The 23236-nt window shown below is 40.5% G+C and overlaps 1 protein-coding gene across 1 annotated transcript in view; it reads right to left on the reverse strand.

Moving 5' to 3' along the window:
- Positions 1–1019: 1019 nt before the first annotated feature.
- The window catches only part of SLC38A1 (solute carrier family 38 member 1), a 65528-nt gene continuing 43311 nt past the window's right edge, over positions 1020–23236 (reverse strand). The window contains exons 5-16 of the mRNA XM_059935728.1: positions 15685–15758; positions 14144–14236; positions 13756–13837; positions 12691–12773; positions 11248–11306; positions 11010–11126; positions 9684–9763; positions 6470–6570; positions 3856–3974; positions 3193–3334; positions 2993–3090; positions 1020–1207 (exon numbers count right to left, since the gene is read on the reverse strand). Coding sequence (XP_059791711.1) covers positions 1106–1207; positions 2993–3090; positions 3193–3334; positions 3856–3974; positions 6470–6570; positions 9684–9763; positions 11010–11126; positions 11248–11306; positions 12691–12773; positions 13756–13837; positions 14144–14236; positions 15685–15758 — 1150 coding nt within the window. The 3' untranslated portion in view covers positions 1020–1105. The remainder of the gene's footprint in view (positions 1208–2992; positions 3091–3192; positions 3335–3855; positions 3975–6469; positions 6571–9683; positions 9764–11009; positions 11127–11247; positions 11307–12690; positions 12774–13755; positions 13838–14143; positions 14237–15684; positions 15759–23236) is intronic.

Genomic DNA, 23236 nt, shown 5'->3' on the forward strand with positions numbered 1-23236 from the left:
TAATAACCTAAATTTATAGATATAAAACAAGTCTTTTAAAGACCCCCCTAAAGTACCCAATATAAAACAGGAATTACTTATCCTAGATCATCCTTGGTTAGATACACATGATTCTCTGTGCAAAAAGCTGGTGGACATGAGTAAAAGCTGCTGGGTTTGTAATTTAAGAAAATGTTTTTCCCCCTTCAACAATACCGATGTAGGGCTGAAGGCTATCTGCATCCGAGGAATATTTCCTTAGGCATTTTGGACAATCTTTTTGCAGGACTCTTGCTTCTCAGTTTGTTACAAAGGTTTCATGGGTCTTCCCCAATAGAAGTTGACTCAGAGTAACTCTGACAGAAATTGTCAAGGGGGAAACAAAACTTCATTTGCTAGATTACCCAGATGTGTAGATTAGCATGTTTACCAAGGTAAGAATCATTCCCATCCCTTTCCCAGCTGAGAACAGTCGCCAGACAATATCTCTGCACAGAGTGGGATGCAGTGCCAGAGAGGCCATGGGCTGCTGAAGCTCGGCTGCCAGGTGATCAGAGCTGCCTCAAATATTGGGCATCCTCTGATCCAGCAAGGGTGCGCGCCCTGTGACTCTCATATGATTATCCCTATGTGCTATGTTAACCAAAATAGGCAAATTATTTACGAAACCATTTTTTTTTCTGTAAAGCAAAATAAATATATACAATTCAAGATTCTTTTCTCTTCTAAAAAGGTACAGATATTATAAGCTGAACATCAGTAGGAAAATTATGTCAGAATCTGGATGTGTAATAAATAAACATGATGGATGATCATGTCTTCCAAGTTCTAAGAGATGATGAAATCACAAAAAACAGAGTTAGGAGAGTGAAAAATAACTGACTGTGGAAAGTACTGGAAAATATGATTGCGTGAAATTTGGAACAAAAGAAATCCATAATCCTTAAAATTGATCCCCAATCTTGGAGGGACATGAACCATGATAGAAACAGGTCTCTGTTTTGTTACCAAAGTGTTATTCCATTGTGTATCTTGTAAATTTCTGTTTGCTTCTGTAAACTTGCAAAGGATGTGATGAGGGCTTGCTGATGAGTGGTAACTTGACTGTTTCCTTTTCCATCTGGTCTCAGTGGCCTTCATCACCACTTGATGAGCAGGCCCAGTCGTAGATAACCAAGGGAATGCTGACCAGGGAAAACAACACCCCCAGACCCAAGAAAAGGGCAGCCTGGAGTGACAGAAAGGCAAGGGTTATTTTCAGGGAAGCAAACATTTCCCACACATAGCTGGGAAAAAACAGATATGCTTTCCCTCTCTTTTTGAGTCCCTCCATATTTGGAGTTTGTTACAACTGTTGCTGAACTGTGAGAATCTTTCTAAAACTGTGTGCGTCTGATTCTCCAAGGATGGGAAACTAAGAAAAACCAGCTATGCAGAACCATCCTCTGCATTCTGTTCTTTGACTTCACAGTCACCTCAGAGTGACTCTGTTCTACAGCTGACGGTATCCTCACAGCTTCTTTCAGACTAAGACGACAACCGAAAAAAAGAATGGGCTTAGAAAACATACAGGTCATTTCATTACTCTTTACCAACCAACCTAGGTTATCGCTGGCAGGCAAACATTTCTGTTTGAAAAAGTGTTAAAAGGATATCAAAAAGCAAAGTAGATTTGATCGAGTGAAATAGGAAATGGGTGTCCAAAACGAAGTTATTTCAAGGGTTGATGAAGCCCACAGGGGGCAGGTTACTAACTCTAGAATCTGGAGAACCCGAGATTATAAACTGCTTGGCCTTGAGAGTTTCCAATGAAAGCTGAAATTCAGGGAGAAGGATGAAGCATCATGAGAGCCAGGGGGGCTGGACTAGACTCTGGATGAGGAGACAGAGGTAAGGGATGGGGAGGAGGTGAAGGGTGGCATTGGGAGGGCTGCACACAGGCTCACCAGCACCGGTCTGGTGTAACTCCCACTGGGTCCCCACATGGCCTGGATCCCTTGTCTAATGCTATTTGGTAGATCCTCCTAGCAGTTTTAAAATGGGAGCAGGGTTGGAGAGGCCCAGAGAATTCACGGGCAATAGGTCTCCATCATTGTCAGATTTAATCTTAGTTTACTTTACTGCTGTGCCTGAGTGACTGCTCCTTCCTTTCTGTCCCCACGAAGTCCCCGCTGGTCAGATCTAGAAGGATTGGGGATTTATGGCTTTAGGGCTAATCCTGTTGGGGAAGGAGATGCTCTACCAGCATCAACGCTGCTTCTCCTAAATGCACGGCCATGATCCCCCATGCCTATGTCTCTCATTCGGGTCTGTTGGCTCAGGTAACATGTGGACTGGAGTGCTTACACTATCTGGGAGGGCGGCTGAGAAGCCTTCTCCGAAGCCAAACATAATGGTGCTCCAGAAGGTACTCAGGTAGCAACCACTTCACCCCTGCTTCCCTCACTGTCTCCAAGTGCACCACCTTCAAGATGCCCTTGAACTTCACCAGACCTGGAAACAAGAATCCCAATATAGAAAGGTAGTTTCTGAATCCAGGTCTGTTGCTCCAAAGCATTTCTGTCAAATCATAAAAAGACTCTTTATGCTAACTCAGCCATTTAAATTAAGGCATTGCAGGTTCCCTGGGCTGTAGCATGGAGTTACAGGACTAGGAATTGTACTGAAACAGCAGACTGCATAAAATCTTTGAGCCCCTTTCCACTTCAGGTCTTGCTAAAGACAAGGCATTACCCTACAGAGATACAGGATGATAAACGTCTAATCTCTCAGCTGGTCCTGCCCTCACAGAGCAAGAGCTAAGGCACAATAAGAGCAAGACCTGAAAATATTTTGAGGGAATGGAGAAGATTCTGATATGATATTTTAAATTTCCCAAATGGGCAAACATTAGGACTGCTGCCTACTTTGGAGATCACTAAAAGTAGTATTAGTTGGTGGAGATGGACTATTATTTGATATATTTCAGTGAAAAACTAAGCAGAAAAATGAGAGTGGTTGGCATGAGACATACCCAAATTTGTTGAGTTCCTTTATCTCCATCTTGGCTTGTGATTTTTAAATAAAGAGATGAAGGAAGAATGAAAATAAGCATATTAGCAGACGTAACTCCTGAAAAATAAGAAAAAAAAAAGTTTGAGGTTGTTACTGTGAAACTTCAGGTTTCTAAACAGCTACTGTAAATACAATAAGCAGAAAGTCAGAAAGCCATACCTACGACTCCAAAAATATCCTTCATGGAGGGTATGAAGATCACCAACAAGTTGATGATAACCAGGAGTATGAAGGTCACCAAGACATGACGACATAAATTAAACTTTGTTTTCTTAGCCAGTTCAAATAAAGAAGAACGAACCTGCAGGATAAGAAAACAAAAAATTCCTTAATGCCCACAGCATGCTACCTTTCACATTTCTCAGCAGTGACTGAAAGATTGGTGCACAGGCATTTGGGACATGTTTTGTCACCCCTAGTGAGTTTATAGATAGCTTTAACCGTTTGGGAAGCAGGGGGGCTTGACTTAAGATGGAAAATCTTTTTCTTTACGAATAGGTAGTTTTCTTTTGCAGGGGGATAATTTCTGTTTTATCTATGACCGAGTGTTCTCTTCTGGTTCTTCTATATTTCCCTGTCATGGATGACTGGAATTCAAACAGTCTATCTACATTTCTCTGTAAAGAAGAGGGACAGATAAATTAGACCGAAGATTCATTCCATCAGACGGTTACCCTAACTCACTGATCCCACTTTTTTTCCAAAGAGCCTTGGGATCCTTCCTTGATGCAGTTTCAATGATGCAGGAGAGTTCCCTGCAGCAGGTTTGCTCTGCAAGGAGGCCTCAGCTTTCCTCAAGTTGCACTGGGGCCTTTTACTCACCGTGAAGAATAACACCGGCACCGTGAGGATGACAGCGACAATGACAGCCAGCCGCACGGTCAGGATGAGGATGTCGTCTTTACTCTGATACTTGTGGAGGAGGTCCGAATGCACATTTTCTAAAACGAGGGAAAAGTAAGAGGGTGTTAAAACAAGACAAAAGCACATCACGGAAGGACGGGTTTTCTGAGCCACAAAGAATTTGTAACCTAAAGGGCAAGGAAAGCAGTGTTCTGGGTATTGAAGTGTCTATTCAACAATTCATAAAGTTGAAAAGAAAAATCCCCTGTGTGAGATGGGCACCACCTGTCCGCATGTACCTGTAGCAAAAAGGAATGTACAGTAATCACTAGAAGAAGTTACACCAAGTGGGGAGCTTAATTTACACTACACTAAACCTAAGAGTAAGTTGGGGGCAGAAATACCATACGGTTGAAGCACAAAGCTCTTCTTCATCTAGGTTCTCCCCGACTTGATGCCACTCATCAAACAACACCGAATAGCCTCACTCTCGCTAAGTGGACTGCAAGGCCCCCCGGGGCCACTTTCAAACTCTCCTCTTATAACTCAATGTCCAAGCTGCAGAGGTACCCATGGAACTTCACCGTGGTGAAGTTCATCATTCTTCTCTTCCAGGTATGTTTTCCTCGTAAAAAAAGTACTTAGCTTATACACCACTTTGAACTTTTTCTCAACTCCGAACTTCAGAAAGTGTCATTTCAAAGACAACCAAAGCTAGAATGGCAGCCACTGAGAGCAAGAATGCTCACTCGTGTCTTTTTCATCAATGACTTTTGAGCAGTTAGTTGTGATTTGGGTGTGCTCGTGAGAAGAGGTGAGCTCAAGGTCCTTCTACTCTGCCGTCTTATCTCCAACTCGAAAATGCTCACTCCTTTGACAAAAGATAGTTTCCCTCCCTTCTCAAGGTTCAGGGTGTGGAATTCCAATTCTAGTCTGGGCCAGAGATTGGTCTCAATTTTAGAAAAAGGGCCCTAGGTTATAATAAAAATCTCCTTAGTTCTAACTTCCTTGATTCAAAATTCATAACCATCTAAAAATAGCTGAGTTTTTTCTCCGACCTAAGAGTATGAAAGGGTTTGGTATTCTATTCTATGTGGGAAAAAAATGGATTTGCCAAGAAAAATCATAGCTTGCACAAGGTTGCAGTGAGACCATTCAACTAACATTAGGTGCTCTCTCTCTCTCTCTCTCTCTCTCTCTCCCTCCCTTTACCCACCCTAATCCCTGCAACTCTGCAGGAAACTTAAGAACATCATCTTTTTTTTTTTTAAAACTCTCATATCATTTTGTTTATTTATTTATTTATTTATGGCTGTGTTGGGTCTTCGTTTCTGTGCGAGGGCTTTCTCTAGTTGAGGTGAGCGGGGGCCACTCTTCATCGAGGTGCGCGGGCCTCTCACTGTCACGGCCTCTCCTGTTGCGGAGCACAGGCTCCAGACGCACAGGCTCAGCAATTGTGGCTCACGGGCCCAGCTGCTCCGCGGCATGTGGGATCTTCCCAGACCAGGGCTCGAACCCGTGTCCCCTGCACTGGCAGGCAGATTCTCAACCACTGCGCCACCAGGGAAGCCCAAGAACACCATCTTTATGCAGAAATTAAATGTCGTATTTATGGACTCATTAGACAATGCTATTCTCCATCGCTTGTGAAAATGGTAATAAGGGAATTCCCTGGCGGTCCAGTGGTTATGACTTGGTGCTTCCACTACTGAGGGCCCGGGTTCAATCCCTGGTTGGGGAACTAAGATCCCACAAACCACGCCGTGCGGCCAAAAAAAAAAAAAAAAAAAATGGTAATAATACAACTGTATAATCAGGGTAGCCTTCCTCTCCAGGATGAATTGATCATCTCTAAATGTGTTTAAATTTTGAGACATTTGTGTTTATGAAAAAATGCCCCCAAGAAATATTATTTAATAGAGAATGTGAAATTTATGTATTTAAATTTAAATTAGGTCCCAAATTATAAAGATAATGAAAGATGTTAAATAAAGCTGCAGGATGATTGGAATAGAAGAGGATGAAGAGGTAGTAAAAGAAGGTAAACTATTCATACAGGGTCAATAAAAGTTACAAATGAAACCTTGTCATTTCTTTCAACTTTCTATGTCACTGCTTCAAATCGTTGCAAGGCTCCACCTGCCGCTGAACAATCAGGTGCTTTATTTTTAATTAATGCAGAGTGTCATGAGTGTAGCCCTCTGCTGTTTCTCACTTTCAAAATCTGTCTCTGTCTCTCTTTTCTATTAATGGAATCTGACCCAGTTCTCAGCAGCAATTAGGAAAGCCTTCTCTGATTATAGTTTTAAACTTTCCTCAGTAAAGGTGGCGTGCTTATAAAATGCAATTTCTTTTAAGGACAGTATTAGGAGAAAAAATGACAGTATATTGTTTCAGTAATTATTCTATTGTGCAGTCTGCATGAATATGTAAAGGAACCACTGCCATTTGCTTTAAGTAGAAGAAAAGATCAGCAAAGTCAATGGACAGATTTGTTGCTTTTTGGGCTATCGTATTAAAAGTTATTTTGATATTGATTTTTACTAATTTACTTACTAATACCTACATTTAGATACTGACAGAAGGTACTTACCATAGAATGTCAAGTAGCCAAAAATGGCAGTCAAGAAATACATAACAAACATGGCGAAAAAGGAGATATTTGAAACCATCTGCATCTTTTTCTGTGATCGACTAAAAACAAAGATAAAGGAATTTGAAAAATTAAAAACCACATTACTGAATGTAAGCACCAGTGTTAACACTGAAGAATGGAACTTAACTTTCTATCAGGCTGGGGCTGACCTGACCAGCTGAAATTACCCTCAGCAAATATGCCAGTTTATAATAACTTCTTTTACACCAAATGGGTATTGTGTGAGAGAGAGCCATGTAACAAACAATCCCTTGAATGTTCTTCCCCATTCTTTTGAAAGAATATCGAGTTCTCATCTGAAGAGCAAAGAGTATTTTTTAACATTTGTTTGATACTATCTCTACACTCAGCATGCACAGGAAAAAGGCAGAATAAATTCCAAAGCTGTTCTCTCAGCTCAGAGATCGGGGCAGAGCTACAACTTGACCTCGGTGTTCAGTTGCTAAAGCTGCTATTTAAGTTCCGGTTTTCCCACTGAATAGCCCCAGGGAAGCCTGTATGTCTCCAGAGCAATGAGTGCCTAAGAGCTCACAGCTGGGATAATGGAGGGCTCTCTCTTTCTCTCTTAGGTCAAGTTTACTCTGGGAGTTTGCATGAACCTCTAAGTTTCTTTAACTGCCCAAACAATTAGTCTACAAGACTTGTACTCAACAGTCGACCACCAACAGTCACAACATTTGATTGTGTCATAAAAGGGAGTATGGAAAACGAGAAAAATTGAGAAGTACCCACGTGAGGAAATTACAAACTAAAAGCTGAACTATTAAATTTAAAAGATGCCAAAGACGTATTTAAACACCCTAAATATAAGGTCATAAAGTAAGCCTGATGAACACATAGATAGGTAGATGTAAATACTGATACTTCAAAGTTTACTCATATATCAATTAAATATGAAAGAGGAAGAATAATGAGTGAATTCCAATGCTAAATAACATCATCTTTATTTTTGTTTCAAAATGGAAACAGATAGCTATATTGTATATCTTTCTGAGTTTAAGACTATACCATGATGCCTACTTCAAGAAACAAGAAAAATCTCAAATAAACAATCTAACCTGACACCTAGAGGAACTAGAAAAAGAAGAACAAACAAAGTCCAAAGGAAGGAAACAAAGATCAGAGTGGAAATAAATGAAATAGAAACTAAAAAGTCAATAGAAAAGATCAATGAAACTAAGAGCCGATTCTTTGAAAAGATAAACAAAAATGACAAGCCTTTAGCTAGACTCACTAAGAAAAAAAGACAGAAGGCCCTGATAAATAAAATCAGAAACAAAAGAGGATAAATAACAATGGATACCCCACAGAAATACAAAGGATTACAAGAGAATATTATGAAAGCTATACGCCAACAAATTGGGCAACCTAGAAGAAATGGACAAATGCTTAGAATCATATAACCTTCCAAGACTGAATCATGAAGAAATAGAAAATCTGAATAGACTGATCACTAGTACAGAGATTAAAACAGTAATCAAAAACCTCCCAAAAAACAAAAGTCTCCAGGACCAGAGGGCTTCACTGGTGAATTCTACCAAACATTCAAAGAAGATTTAATACCTATCCTTCTCAAACTCTTCCAAAATTTTGAAGAGGAGGGAATGCCTCCTAACATTTTATGAGGTCAACATCACCGTGATACCAAAACCAGACAAAGAGGACACAAAAAAAACTGCTGGCCAATATCTCTGATGAGCATAGATGCAAAAAATCCTCAACAAAATACTAGCAAACTGAATACAACAATACATCAAAAGGACCATACACTGTGATCAAGTGGAATTTATTCCAGGGATGCAAGGATAGGTCAACATTCACAAATCAATCAATGTGACATACCACATTAACAAAATACCCACTTACGATAAAAACTCAATGACGTGGGTACAGAAGGAACATACCTCAACATAATAAAGGCCATATATGACAAACCCACAGCTAACATCATTCTCAATGATGAAAAACTGGAAGTTATCTCTCTAAAATGAGGAAGAGGACAAGTATGCCCACTCTCACCACTCTTATTCCACCTAGTATCGAAAGTCCTAGCCAGAGCAATTAGGGAAGAAAACGAAATAAAAGGCATCCAAATTGGAAAACTGTCCCTACTTGCAGGTGACATGATTTTATGTATTGAAAACCCTGAAGACTCCACCAAAAAACTATTAGAAATAATAAACAAGTACAGTAAAGTTGCAGGGTACAAAATCAACACACAAAAATCTGCCATGTTTCTGTATGCTAACGATGAGCTAGCAGAAAGAGAAATTAAGAAAACAATCCATTTACAGTTGCAACAAAAAGAATAAAATACCTAGGAATAAATCTAACCAAGGAGGTAGCTACAGAGAATAGAGTAATGGTTACCAGAGGGGAAGGGGTTGGGGGAGGACAAAACGGGTAAAGGGGATCAACTCTATGGTGATGGATGGAAACTAAATTTTTGGTGGTGAGCAGGATGTAATGTATATAGAAGGAGAAATATTAGGTTGTACACATGAAACCTATATAAGTTGTAAACCAGTTACCTCAAAAAAAGATACCATGCCATGATGACTGTTTTTATGTGGAAAGTCTGATAACAATAGGCTAAAAAGAGAACCCATGAGGGAATTTATAAGCAGGGCTTTCGTTTTCTCTAGAACAGCAATCAAAACCAAATCCATACAATCATTGTAATAGTTTGAAATGAACAACAATATTCTTTTGTCCAGTTTGTGGTCTTAACATTAATTTCTTCCTGCCTGATTTACCAGCCTTTTCCAAGTAAACCAAAAGGCAAATCAGATGCAGTGTATTTAGTGGTTCACAGATGGGTCTGAAGATTATTATTATCCACTTGCAGAATAATCATAAGTAACATAAAGCAACACAAATACTTGAACTCTCTTGAGTAATACAGAATTTGAAAAACCAAATTAACAAAAAAAAGCCCACAGAGTAAGCCACTTTATACATTTATGGCCAAAATATACTGCAGGTTTGTGATTTTTCTTGCTCAAGAATGGCAGAAAGTAAATGTTGAAGCTGGGTGATGAGTCAGGGGGCGTTCATCATATGAGTCCATTTATTTTAAATACCGTACTTGCCTATTAATGAGAGCCCCTAAAATGATTCAGTTTGCAAAAAAATTAAACAAATCTCTTACTCTTTAAGCTCGCTGTAAATTGGCAGGACAGACGGGTGGCAGACAAATGCAAATGCAATTGTTGGTAAAGCGTACACGGTCTATTTGAAAGAAAAAATATAAATGTTACGGAAAGGCATTTTTACCATAAAAATTGTACAGCTCCAGTATTTCTGAGCTGTCTTTTCATCTGACAGCCCTTCAGAATCCCTGGATTATTTGGTTATTAGGAGAGCTTTGGTATCGAAATAGGAGCAGCTTCTCTAAGAGAGCTTATCTAGCTTGAGACATTAGGCACTTGGCAGAGAGGGGTTCTAGAGCTGGGCTCACCCACAGTGTATTTTACAACCTCCAGGCACTGCGTCACCCCGTATTTATGTGGTGCTAGCCGGTTACAAAGCACTTTCCTACATTATTTCACTGAATGCCCACAGCAACCCTGAGGCAGACCAGTGCTGTTCTCCTGACTCCCTCCAAGACAGGCTAGGCAACACGCCCAGAACTTCCACCTCCATTTTACTGCGCTTTGCACTACATAGGGCGCATCAATCAGACTTAAATATGGCATCTAAAAAGAAAGTTACTTTCTAAAAAGAAAATCACTTCACTGCTTTGGCTGTATCCTTGAGAGTTAAAAGACAGCGAGAGAGAGAACGAGCTAAATTAGTTTTCTTAGATAAGGTTTTTTAAAACTCCCAAATTCAATATAGTAACTTCTTATGCAAAAAGAAGTTGGCAGAGAAGGAGGGAAAAGTAACATTTCTCATGCTCTAATTTTGCTCAAGCACTGTACCAGGCACATTCTAACAAAACCCTGTAAGATACAGAATAGAATAGTCATTTTACAAATGGGGTTGATAATTTGTCTGAGGATTCAAATCCAAGCCTGACTGGTTCCATAGTCCATCATTTCCCAATATGTCGTATGAACGTTCCTTAAGTGCTAATTTGTGGTGGTGTCTGTATTTCAACTGTACATGCTGGGGAAGTCTGAGGTGTTCCCTTCTGTCACCACAAGATAAGAAGCAGTGGGCTAAGGATGTTAGTTATTAATCTGTTTTTAAAGATCTACAAGGAATAACAGAGCTGAGACAATTATCCAGCAAGAGGTTTTCACAGGGAATACTTAAGGCTGTCCTACACATAAACTGGGTAAAAGGGAGAACGAAATATACAATTTGTATATTTCTCCAAGGTCCCTAAATGGATTGTGGCAGTTGGAAGCAGTGATACAGTGTTCTTTTGAGAACAATCACATCAAAGACAGTTTAATCAAAAGAAGTTTGAGAAATAAAAATGCCCTTAGTAAAAACACTCGTTTTTATATTTAAAGGATAAGAAACTTACCTTTGAATTGAAGGTAACATATTTTGGCGTACACATGTCAGCATTTGTTGAATTAGCACTTATTGTTGAATTTAGCTCTGGAACAATGCAGGGAATTTGAAATTTCTTGTATATAACCTAGTATTAAAAAATAAAGGAGAAACAATCAGACTTTATCAAATAAAGCCAAATAATGCATAATTATTACATAGCATCATACTATGGCAAAACCAAGCCAACCATTTCAATCAGCACTTACCACAATTAGGAAAAAAACCATACAGCTCAAGGAAAATCCACTAGTATAGCCAAGATAGCCTAAAAAAAAAAGTTTAAAGAATTCTTATTATTTCATCCATCACCTCTTTCAATGCATTATTTCAAGCATAGTTTGGGGTTCCAATAATATTCATACATGCTAATATTAATACAAGATTATTTGATAGTGCTACCTTACTTGGCAAAAATGGTGACTTTAAATTAAAACATTATAGCATTATGTGTTTTGATTCCAGTTCTTCCTGACACACTAGATAGAGAACACAGATTCCCAGAATCCAGGGGAAAAGAACTTACCAAATTTGGCCATAGGTCTCTGTTACTGTACTCAGATGGATTCCTATGGCCAATTTACCCCTTGATCCATTCAATAATTCTTGATTATGCACATATTGTGTAAATACTGAATATACACAGAGGAGAGGAAGTGGTTTCCAGCGAGAAACTGAACACCTGAGGATCTCCACCTTGCTCCCCTTAGAATACCTGGGAGATCTCCGAACACCGTAATCTCCAGAAAGGCAGAGTTAAGTGGTCTCTGGGGGCTGCACTATTCTCACCCCTGGGGGAGAAGAGCCCTTCTCCACTTGCACTGAAAAGAGCTACATGTATACACATAGAAAAGCTTAAACACAGACTCAGAAACCAGATAATTAAGTAGCTTAAAAAAAATCTACTTATAGGTCTCACAGAACAGCTACAGAAGCTTGGTATTTTTCATACAAAACAAAAAATTATGGTTAGCAATCATTTTGGGAAGAACGTTAAACGTCTGCCTTGAATGAGCCCAGAATTAAAGGAAATGCATTTCAGAGGCTTTGGACTGGACGGCAGTCTGGCTGCATTATTCCACACACGAAATGTCCATAACATCAGGGACCCTGGTCTCCAACTATAGGCGCACACACAATAATGTCAAAACCAAATGGATATGACTTAGTGATTATCTACCACTTTTGACTTTTTGCTTCTCTCTCTCCCTTCAATGAAGCAAATAGTTGAGACCGGTTAGACTCCTGATAATTTAAGAGTGATTCATAATACTTTGGGGTAAAAATATAAGCAATTTTCTGTCTTGATATCAGATGTGAAATTCTGCTCGTCTAAATAATCAGAGTATGTAAGACCTTGTATGAGGAGAATTCCATTTTCTGGACTTTGTGCTTTTGGACAGAGCACTGTCTGTTGCTGGTCCCAGGACCTTCCTTCTTCCCTCCACGGCTTAGTAGAGGGATTGCTTAGGAAGTCACATAGCAACCAGTGTTTTTATCCCATATTAAAGTCAAGCCTGATTAATACTTGTAATTTATCACTCATTTAATCTTTACCCTACAAGTGAAAGCAGAGGGCAAAGTTGTTCGTTTTTATTAGGTTTCTGATTCATCTGGGTATTGTAGAGACTATGAGAAAAGCAAGCTCTTACCTAAGTTCTTCAAGAGACACAGAGGGAGAATTATGCCAAAGGTAACTACCACCACCAGAAGACGGCCATCCACGTACCAGGCTCTGAAAAGCATGTGAACAGTTAGGTCACATTTTCTTAGAAAGTGACTTTTCTTTCCTCACACGTAAAATTTCACAATATTTAAACTTTGTTAACTATTATTAATGTTTACCATTAACTTTTATCATTATTCAGGTTTTATCCAACCACTCTGACCCAACCACTAGTCACTTACTCTCATCTCTCTCCCCATGCAGCAGAAGAAGAGATATTGCTTCCTCCCTCACTCCCACTGGCTAAGCGCGCCATTCCTCTGAATTATTTACATCGTTTCAAAGCTGAATGCACACATCACGTTCTGTCAGATTACAACTTCTCTTATCAATTATTTAAAGAGAAAGTTCCTTTCTGTTTTGCTTGGCTAATATCGTTGAAAAACAAGTCACCACAAGTAGCCATTGCTTTCTCCCTAATCCCTTGGATTTGACCTTGAATCCTGATGAAAGAACACTAGGAACTCTGGTTTCTACGATTCTCCCTTGAAAGAAAACAGAGAAACTAAGACTGACAAGAACTGTTAAACAAGAGGTAGTCAAAACACAGGATGTACCAAACGCAGCTGCAACATTTTCCAAGGTTAGCTACATCTTTAATGAGGTTGGCTCATGTCAATTCTGCTCCCCAGATGCTCTGTCCCTTCTTTAAGGAAGAGACTCGGGTCTTAATCTTGCTTGTTCCACTTCTGTGTCAAAAATACTCCATATCTGTTCTACTTCATAGAAACTGGATGTAGATTTCAGGCTCTTGGGAAATTGCAGCACCTAGCGTTTTCAGCATGACCGATGAATCTACCTTTTAAATGCTCAGATTCAAACGGCTCTGCCTGCTTCCTTCATTTATATACCCCCCAGAAACAACAAACCAAGAAAAAACAGCCTAGGGAAAACTCTGTTTCTGCCGGCTTCATAAAACAAAAACGTTGGTTAGCCCACATTTCAGTTAAAAGCATTTTAGTTATCTCACAAACAACGGTCTATAACTTACGAAAATGTCTCTTCCTTTCCCATTAGAAACTTTATGGCAGAGGGTAGTTCGTTTTTTACTATGAAGAGGTAGCTCAGCATTGCTAGAGGAAAATGAGAACATTTTTAGAAAGAGGATACTGAGGCTCACGTTGCAAGCTATATAAAAGGTCACCAGCCTGTTCCTAGACTAACCTTCAATAAGACACAAAGACAGCTGTAGACACTGTCCCAGTATCCTTGGTTGTTAAGTGACTACTGTCTCTGCTGGACTTTCCAAGCGCCATTTTAGCAATGAGAATGATACTGCTTGAATTATGTTAAAATTCACGTGGCCACCCAACCAGCAGGATTAGAAAGAAATAATAGTGTTCACAACTTTAATGTATAGAAAAACATGATCTTTTTACCTCCAGTGTTCTGTAGGGAGGTGGCTCCGAAGATGACAAGTTTCCCTGTGGTGCCAAAGACCTGTTCTCCCAGCTTTTCATAAACCATGCAGCCTGTTTAAAAACCACAGTTGAGAACAGAAGAAATGACAGAGTTCCCTACATTCAAAATAGCCAAGATTTCATCATTCTATTGATGATTCCCCAAGTTATTGAGTCTTTATCAAAAATCACACAAATAGCCTTCTTGGCATTGCAAGGGTTAAGGCATTCTCATTGCAAAACCACCCCTTGACATTTTTAAATGTCAGACATGACCACCATTTTCTCTTTTTCAGGTTGGCTACAAAAGCACTGCAAATAAACGATGAGGTCATAAGCCTTATTTTTTTTACTGTCTCAAAAGTCTCCCTACTTTACTGGGGGGGGAAGTTCCCACTCTGATCTTATTCTCAGGTCTGGTGTGTACCATTAAAATAAAAATTTGATTTAAAAATAAAAATCCTGATGCTTGGGAAGAAAAGTTCCTTTTAAATGAATTACCTGAACTGATTAGGCTAACAAGGAATTATCTTAGTAATATTCCAACAATGCCTCATGGGTCCTAAATAGAGTAACAAGCTTAGAAACATGTAATAACCACGACATCAGAATTCTGACCTTTGATAAAATTTAGTTCAGAGATTTGCAACTCACAAAAGAGGGAAGCAGGTAACTCTGTCAAGAGAATAATTTGGCCATAGCAAAATTCTACAGTGTTCAGCCGGCTCATGTCAATAAATACTAAAATGTTAAACCATTCATTTAAGAAAATGGGTTTATATTTCTTTGTAACAGTTCAGCTCACGTTTTTCAAAAGGTTCACAGGAAGCAATATGGGTCAGACTATAATTAAACTTTTGTTTATTCTCTCATAAGACTGGTGTTTAAACTAGACAATGGTTAGATCTGCAGTTTATTACAAAATGTTCCAGTTAAATGAAGTCATCTACATACAATAATAGTCGGCCAATGTGGTTTTAGCTAAAGTAAAAGTCAAAGTATTACAAACGTAATCCAGTGTCCCAGGAACAGAAAATAAACACTTCAGGTATTACACTGCCCAGAGAACCTGAAGTCTTTTCACAGCACACTCACTCCCACATTGCATTGGGAATCACATTTTCTCCTTGGAATATGCACGAAAGAGAATGAAAGCTCTGTTTACTTTTGAAACCTTGGAGGCTATAATATAAAAACATGGGATCTGATTTTATAAAGACCTAAGGAAAAAGCCGAGGCCTTTAAAATGAAGTCATCTTAAACTAGAAAAGCAGGTATAATTGAGGGTTCTCTTTAAATGGCAACGTTATTTGCTCATTGTTCGTAACAAGTTAACTTATATGTTGCTCTATCTATTTCTCTAGGTAAATTCCTCTATAGGTCTTCCAGTGACCACAGGTCAAAGTACTGTTTTTCTTTAATAATCAAGTTGCTGAAGAGGGAGAGTATCATTTGTTCACAATATCACCATGAGAATCAGCTACCCTGGCTTTACAAAACTACACGTGCTATCAGCTTACCTGTTTCCTTTGAACAGATCAACAGAAGGTTGATTGAATATATAGACAGCAGTGTTACTGAAGTCAAAAGTACCCTAAAGCAAAGAAAATAAGTCTTGTGATAACTATAAAGAACACAGACTCTGACCTTACGTTGCATTGGGTTGGCCAAAAAGTTCGTTCAGGTTTTGTGTAACACGTTACGGAAAAACCCAAATAAACTTTTTGGCCAAACCAACAGAAAGGCCAAGGCTGATTTATATGTTATACGGTTAACACTATTCATTGACAGGATCCAGATACTGGAACCTATTAGTCACACCCTCCTTAACATCCTCAATAAAAACGTTCTACCAAGTAAAGAACTGCTCATTAGAATGTAACTCCAAGAATTCAAATGCTTTACATAATTCTAAGTGTAAACAGAAATAGCTCTCTGGGATCATTTCAGTTGAGGTGACTTTAAAACAACATTGTGAAAGAAAGCTTTTGTGGTCTATGGTACACTTGCTGTGACACCCCCGTGAGGAAGTGTGAGAAAGGGGGGTGAGGGTGGGAGTGGGGTGAGTGGGGATGTTGAGGGAAAGGTGTGCAGTGACCCTTAGGTCCAGGACCATGTGACTGTGGGCACCTTGCTTGATGTCTCCCATCCCTCGCCTATAACAGAAGGCCAAACGGTGTCTAGGTTCTTTCCACCTAATTACTCTATGGCTATCTTTGAATCTATACATTAGACCACTGAGATAATTCACTTTTTTCTGCACCTGGTTCCTCTTAAAATAATAATGTTTCCCTCTCTTAACGGATGGGAAAAGTTGGACAATCAAACGGAATGAAAAGACTTTGTTGAACAACGAACTCATGTTTTTGTTTTAGTACATCTGGCTCATTATCAAACCTTCCTCGAGAAAAAGCACAGTTAAAATGATGTGGGAGATGGCATAGATTATTTCTGAATCATTTGGTTAAAACAGACCTAAGAATTGCAAATAAAGCTTATTTATTTAAAGAACTAAATTCCAGTCCCCTAGATGAGACCGAACAATGCATTACTGCAATTGATTCCATGTTTGAGTGATTAAGGCAATTATTTTTCTAGCAAGTACTGCTGAGCGGTGCTTGGCGCCTTGTGCAATCCTCTCTGCATGGGCCTCTTCCCAGCCCTTCCCCCACTCCGCACACCTGCTGAGCCACTGCTCAGATGTCACCTCCTCAGGTACCTTCCCTTGCCCCAGGCAGAAACACTGCTTCTTAGCTTTCTCTTGTCTCGCGGCATTTTGTTTCTCCTCTGTTTCAACCATGGGGAAATAAACGGGGGAGTACAGACAGCCAAGGGCAGAGCAGACAGACCGCCAGAGACTGGCCAGAAACCATAAGAGTGACAGGGCTCGGCAGAGGTAAAACAAACACTGGGAGAAAGAATGGAAAATCTAACTCTTCAGGTGAAGGTCCAACTGACCAGCTAATAAAGGGGAATTTAGGTTAAGATATGATTGTAAGGAAGTACATTCAGACATATATTGACTCAGATCCCTGAGTAAGATGGCGAATAAGAGGGTAAGTCCCTATTACCTATTCTGGTTAAGGGACACGAAAAACTGAGAGCCAGCATTTACTAAGCAATCCAGCAGTTTTGAGATCTGTAATGGAACATGATTTGCTATATGCTCTGCCAGAGAGTAAGAGACAGGACACATCTGTGGTATGATTTTTCCTTCATCTTATAAGATAATATTTATGTTAAGGAAGCAAGCCTTGAGTTTCACTCAGAGGTCACTCATGTTGATACTGAACCCTAAGTGGCAACTTCCACATGTGCCTGTGACAGGCCACAGGGGATTTCTGTGGCACAGAAGATCCTGGGCTACCAACTGGGGATAGAATGGATGCAATTAGAGGATTAGCCATGGGCTCTTCTGAAGTGACCCTGTCCTCTGTTGAATTGACTCTCCTGGGACTGACCTGGGGAGGAGAGGACATATTACCACTGGGCCCCAGGCTAATGAGTGAAGAGTATGACCTTTCGAAATATGTACGTTGTAGGAGGGATAATTACTAACATCTACCTAATGGGCAACAAAAGGCCCTCAGCCAGGGAGAATTGGGTCCTCAGCAGCAAAAGAAACATTCTACAGAAACATCTGTTCCCCCAGCTAGTAGCCCTGGGACCACATGTTCTTGCACGTAGCGGCTCTGAGCCATTCTTTTGGGTGGGCTTCTCTGTAGATGATACTCAGCTGGCCTGTGGCCCTTGGCAAAAGAGAAAGGATTTCTTCATAAACTCGTCTCACCTCTTTTTCTTTTCCAAGTGGGAGAAAAGTGTTGATCAGGGAAGATTTTAGCAGGAAGCTCACCTATCTCCTTCCCCACACTTAACAACAGCAGAATGAGATCCTTCCACAGAGATGACAACAAGCCCCTTGCTCCCACGTCTGAAAGACATCACGCCGCACCCCCGGCCAAACGACCCATAGTAAGTCTGACAGCCAATCCCTGAAGACCCTTTTCTCCATCCCTCCCAACATATAGACCTTCCCTTCCAAGACTGAAAACTAATATAAAGCAAAAACCTTTTTCTATCAGGTCACTAAAAGGCAACTTCTGTATGTAAAATTCTATGACTGCTTTAGCCTATAACAGCATCTAGCATTAATAGAATTAAAATTTAGAAAAGTATATCTCCCTATTTAGATTCTTAGAAAGAAGCAATAAACTATCGGATTGGTTATCACAGATCCTAGAATAGTTTAAGAGGATCCAGTCGGAGCTGACATCTAAAAGAAAGAGCAGGGAGAATGACTCGTGAGACTAAGGACTTATTTGAACATTTCTTCTATTCTGAGCATGACTGTGCCCCTATTTACCCAAGTAAATATTTGTACATATAGTTTGGTTTCCTGGAGGAGAAACATAAGCTGGTATTCCTATGCTAAGAGGAACAGAAGTGATTCATTTTTTTCATTTCATCTGGGTATCACGTAAGCTTTCACACTGCTAACCATTGACCAAAAGTTTTCATATGGTTGGGGCAAAAGCTGCTCACTGAAAAAGGCATGTTTCAACGGGAACCAAACCTCAACAACAGGCAACCGAGTTGTCAAGGTATTAATAGTTCAGACTGATGTTCACCCTTGAAGAGAAGGGGACCTAGAACATATGACTGAACACGGGCCCTGGGGAAGCAGTGGCGGGAGAGTTAGTCTTGCAAAGAATGTGTTCAGGGATTCTGAGAACCCTCATGTGTCAGCGATACTTTGAAAAACGTGGTGCAGGGACATTCCAGTAGATTTTGTGTCCCCTGAGAAGAAAGAGGCTGGTTAGGAAACAGAATTCTAGACTCCTGGACTGGGGAGAGACCTTCAGAGACTACCCTGGCCAGCTTTTCAGGCAGGATGGGAAACCTCTATGTTCTGTGCCAACACACAGAAATCCAGGTCTGCAAAGTCCTCTGTCAGGGGACACATATGCAACCCATCCTGCTTCTGGAAAAGTGCTGTGCACTGGAACTGAGGCTGAGCTGAAACTACTGCTGCTATGTTTATCCTGGGTCCTTATTTTACCCTCTGGACCTACTTGAATCTACCTGAAATCTAACCCCTCTTCCACCTAAAGGTCCATCTGACGGTGCTCATTTTAAGATGGTGCTCTTTGACTTAAACTTCTCCAGTACTTTCAGCTGTTCATCCTGTGATGGCGTGTTCAGCTGTTTACAGCTCAGTCGTGGTCCAGTTTCTCAACCATCCTTTTTAACGGCTGGGTGCCAAGAAAAGCACGATGCTCTCACATTAGTTTTTTTTTTTTTAATATTTATTTATTTATTTTTGGCTGTGTTGGGTCTTCGTTTCTGTGCGAGGGCTTTCTCTAGTTGCGGTGAGTGGGGGCCACTCTTCATCGCGGTGTGCGGGCCTCTCACTATTGCGGCGTTTCTTGCTGCGGAGCACAGGCTCCAGACGTGCAGGCTCAGTAGTTGTGGCTCACGGGCCTAGTTGCTCCGTGGCATGTGGGATCTTCCCAGACCAGGGCTCGAACCCGTGTCCCCTGCATTGGCAGGCAGATTCTCAACCACTGCGCCACCAGGGAAGCCCCCCTCACATTAGTTTTGATCCAGACAGTGCAAAGCACAGTAAGATTATTAACTTGAGTTGGACATCCTGCTTTTTTTTTTTTTAATTCTTTTTATTAGTAATGTTGAGCATCTTTTCATGTGCCTCTTGGCCATCTGTATGCCTTTTTTGCTTTAATTTTTTTATACAGCAGGTTAGTTATCTATTAGTTATTAGTTTTCTACTTTATACATATTAGTGTATATATGTCAATCCCAATCTCCCAATTCATTCCACTCCACCCCCCTACCCCTGCTTTCCCCACTTGCTGTGCATGTTTGTTCTCTACATCTGTGTCTCTATTTCTGCCTTGAAAACTGGTTCATCTGTAGCATTTTTCTAGATTCCACATATATGCGTTAATATACGATATTTTTCTCTTTCTGACTTATTTCACTCTGTATGACAGCCTCTATGTCCATCCACGTCTCTACAAATGACCCAATCTCGTTCCTTTTTATGGCTGAGTAATATTCCATTGTATATATGTACCATATCTTCTTTATCCATTAGTCCGTTGATGGGCATTTAGGTTGCTTCCCTGACCTGGCTACTGTAAACAGTGTTGCAATGAACATGGGGGTGCATGTGTCTTTTTTTTTTTTAATTTTATTTATTTATTTTTGGCTGTGTTGGGTCTTTGTTTCTGTGCGAGGGCTTCCTCTAGTTGCGGCGAGCGGGGGCCGCTCTTCATTGCGGTGCGCGGGCCTCTCACTGTCGCGGCCTCTCTTGTTGCGGAGCACAAGCTCCAGACGCGCAGGCTCAGTAGTTGTGGCTCACAGGCCCAGTTGCTCCACAGCATGTGGGATCTTCCCAGACCAGGGCTTGAACCCGTGTCCCCTGCATTGGCAGGTAGATTCTCAACCACTGCGCCATCAGGGAAGCCCGCATGTGTCTTTTGGAATTACGGTTTTCTCTGGGTATATGCCCAGTAGTCATCCTGCTTCTTTTAAGGCAAACTATTTTGGTTTTCATTTTTATGGAAGCAAGTCACACTTTTCATTCTTGTTGAGCTTCTGGGGGAACTGCTGTTAGGTCAGTCTTCCTGGTTCCATCCTGTGTACTTCTTTTTTTTTTTTTAAGCCAAGTATAAGGCTCTGCACTTATTTTCATTACCTTTTATCTTTCCAGTCTTGTGATATTTTTAAAATTGTTGATCCTTTTTACTTATGTATCAACTACCTCATCCAGCTTCCTATCTTGAGTCTGCCTTCATCCAAGTCACTGGTTCTTTTTGAATGGAACAAGACCATCTGGAAAATGGCCCACTGTCCAGCCAACTGCTCCGGCCAGACACCTGGAGGTCATCCCTGACTTCTCATCTACTCACTCATCACTCATCTCTAATTCACTGGCAAGTGTCCTATCATTTCTGCCTCTAAAATATATCCCAAATCCATACGCTTCTTTTTTTTCCATCTCCACAGCCACTACTCTAATCCAAGCCACTGTCATCTTTAATTTCTGGGCAACTGTGATAACCTGTTTCCCTTTTCTTGACCACTCTCATCCATCCTCCATCCAGCAGCCAGAGGTTTCTTTTTGTTCTATTACTTTATTATGTTTCTTCACCACTAGACTGTAGGACAGGCCACGATGGTTTAATTCACAGTCATGGCCTGTCCTACTTACCTGTTTAGTTCCAATACCAAACACAGCACATAGCTGACTCTTAGCTAAGTATAAGTGAATTTACAAAGATTAGAATCTCATTTGTAAGCCACGTGAGACTGCCAAATATCTTGCTAAAATCAAGGTACACTCTGCTTAAGCCAGTTTGGTGACCTACCAGTTCACTCTTTTTTTTTTTTCTGAAAAAGAATTTATTTGTATTTTTATTTTTCTTGAATTTTTAAATTTTATTTAATTTATTTATTTATACAGCAGGTTCTTATTATACCAGTTCACTCTTATCTCAAGACATGAAGTTAGGTTAGTAAGACTATTTAGGAAAACATTATTTGCCCCCAGGGAGCAGTATTTTCTGCAGTAATTTCATATAAATAAGCTATTTAATAATCTGCTCTAGAATAATGCTTGGGATATACTTCTTACTACTTTTGAAAGCTGGGATGAAATTTGCCCATTTCTAGTCCTCTGGCAATACTCCATGATTTTTTTTTTTAATTCATATGCTTTTTAAAAAAAATTGTTTATTTACTTTTGGCTGCGTTTGGGTCTTCATTGCCGCGTGCGGGCTTTCTCTAGTTGCCGTGAGTGGAGGCTCCTCTTTGTTGCGGTGCACGGGCTCCTCATTGCAGTGGCTTCTCCTGTTGTGGAGCATGTGCTCTAGGTGCAAGGGCTTCAGTAGTTGTGGCTCACAGGCTCTAGAGTGCAGGCTCAGTAGTTGTGGCCCACGGGCTTAGCTGCTCCGTGGCATGTGGGATCTTCCCGGACCAGGGCTCGAACCTGTGTCCCCTGCATTGGCAGGCAGATTGTTAACCACTGTGCCACCACGGAAGCCCCTCCATGATTTCTTAAATATTCCTAGATATTTTTACTCTATTTGCTGCAAGAAAATTTTGACTCACACATAAAAACAATGAACATCTAAACATCTATCTTAAAAACATTTATGTCATTGTTTTGAATCATATTGATAGGACTATGATTCTTGTTCTTCTATAATTTACCCAAAGATTATATGGATAATGTTATAAAAAATTTCATTTTTTGAAGTATTTTATGCTAATGAAATGGAAAGCTGTGACAATAAATGGAACCAACACACTTAAGGTGATTGAAATGTTCTATACCATGGTTGTGGTGGTGATTCCACAACTCTATTTGGGTAAACTCATCAAATCCTATCCTTTAAATTGGGAAATTTTATAAATTATGTCTCAAAAAAAAAAAAGAAAAAAGAAAAAAACCCAACCTCACAGCACTGTAAGGGAGATGAGACTATCTTTTAACAGCCCAGCTATATAATGAGAAATCATACGACATCCTTCAACTGAGCGTCAGAGCCCTTGAAAGAGGTGAAGATGAAGCAGCCGTCACCGCTGCGGATCCAGAAATAGCTCAGATGGGGGTGTTCAAGGCTGCCACGCAGGTGAGGGCTTTCAACTCTTCCAGGACCCACTCCTCTCAAAAAAGAGAGAGCCCTTATCAACCCTCCCAGCATGACTCTCCCCGTCCTCTCCTTTGCCAGAGTTTAAAGCAGCTATTCTCAAATTTCAATGTGTATATACGTATCTCCTTAGGATCTTGTTAAAATGAAGATTCTCATCCCGTAGGTCTGGGATGGGACCTGAGGTTCTGTATTCCTCCCAAGCTCGCAGGTAGTACTGATGCTGCTGGTACATGGACGGCACCTGGAGCAGGCAGGATGTGAAGCTGCCAGCTCTGGTCCCCTGGCGTATCCATCTCAGTGTTTCTGTTTCTCACAGCCTCCGAACCAGCGCCACCACATCGCCCGCCAGCCGCCTGCAGGTATTCAGCGTGAATACCTGCGACATGGATCCCAC

This window comes from Balaenoptera ricei, chromosome 10, assembly GCF_028023285.1.
Source record: "Balaenoptera ricei isolate mBalRic1 chromosome 10, mBalRic1.hap2, whole genome shotgun sequence".
NCBI classification, from domain to species: domain Eukaryota; kingdom Metazoa; phylum Chordata; class Mammalia; order Artiodactyla; family Balaenopteridae; genus Balaenoptera; species Balaenoptera ricei.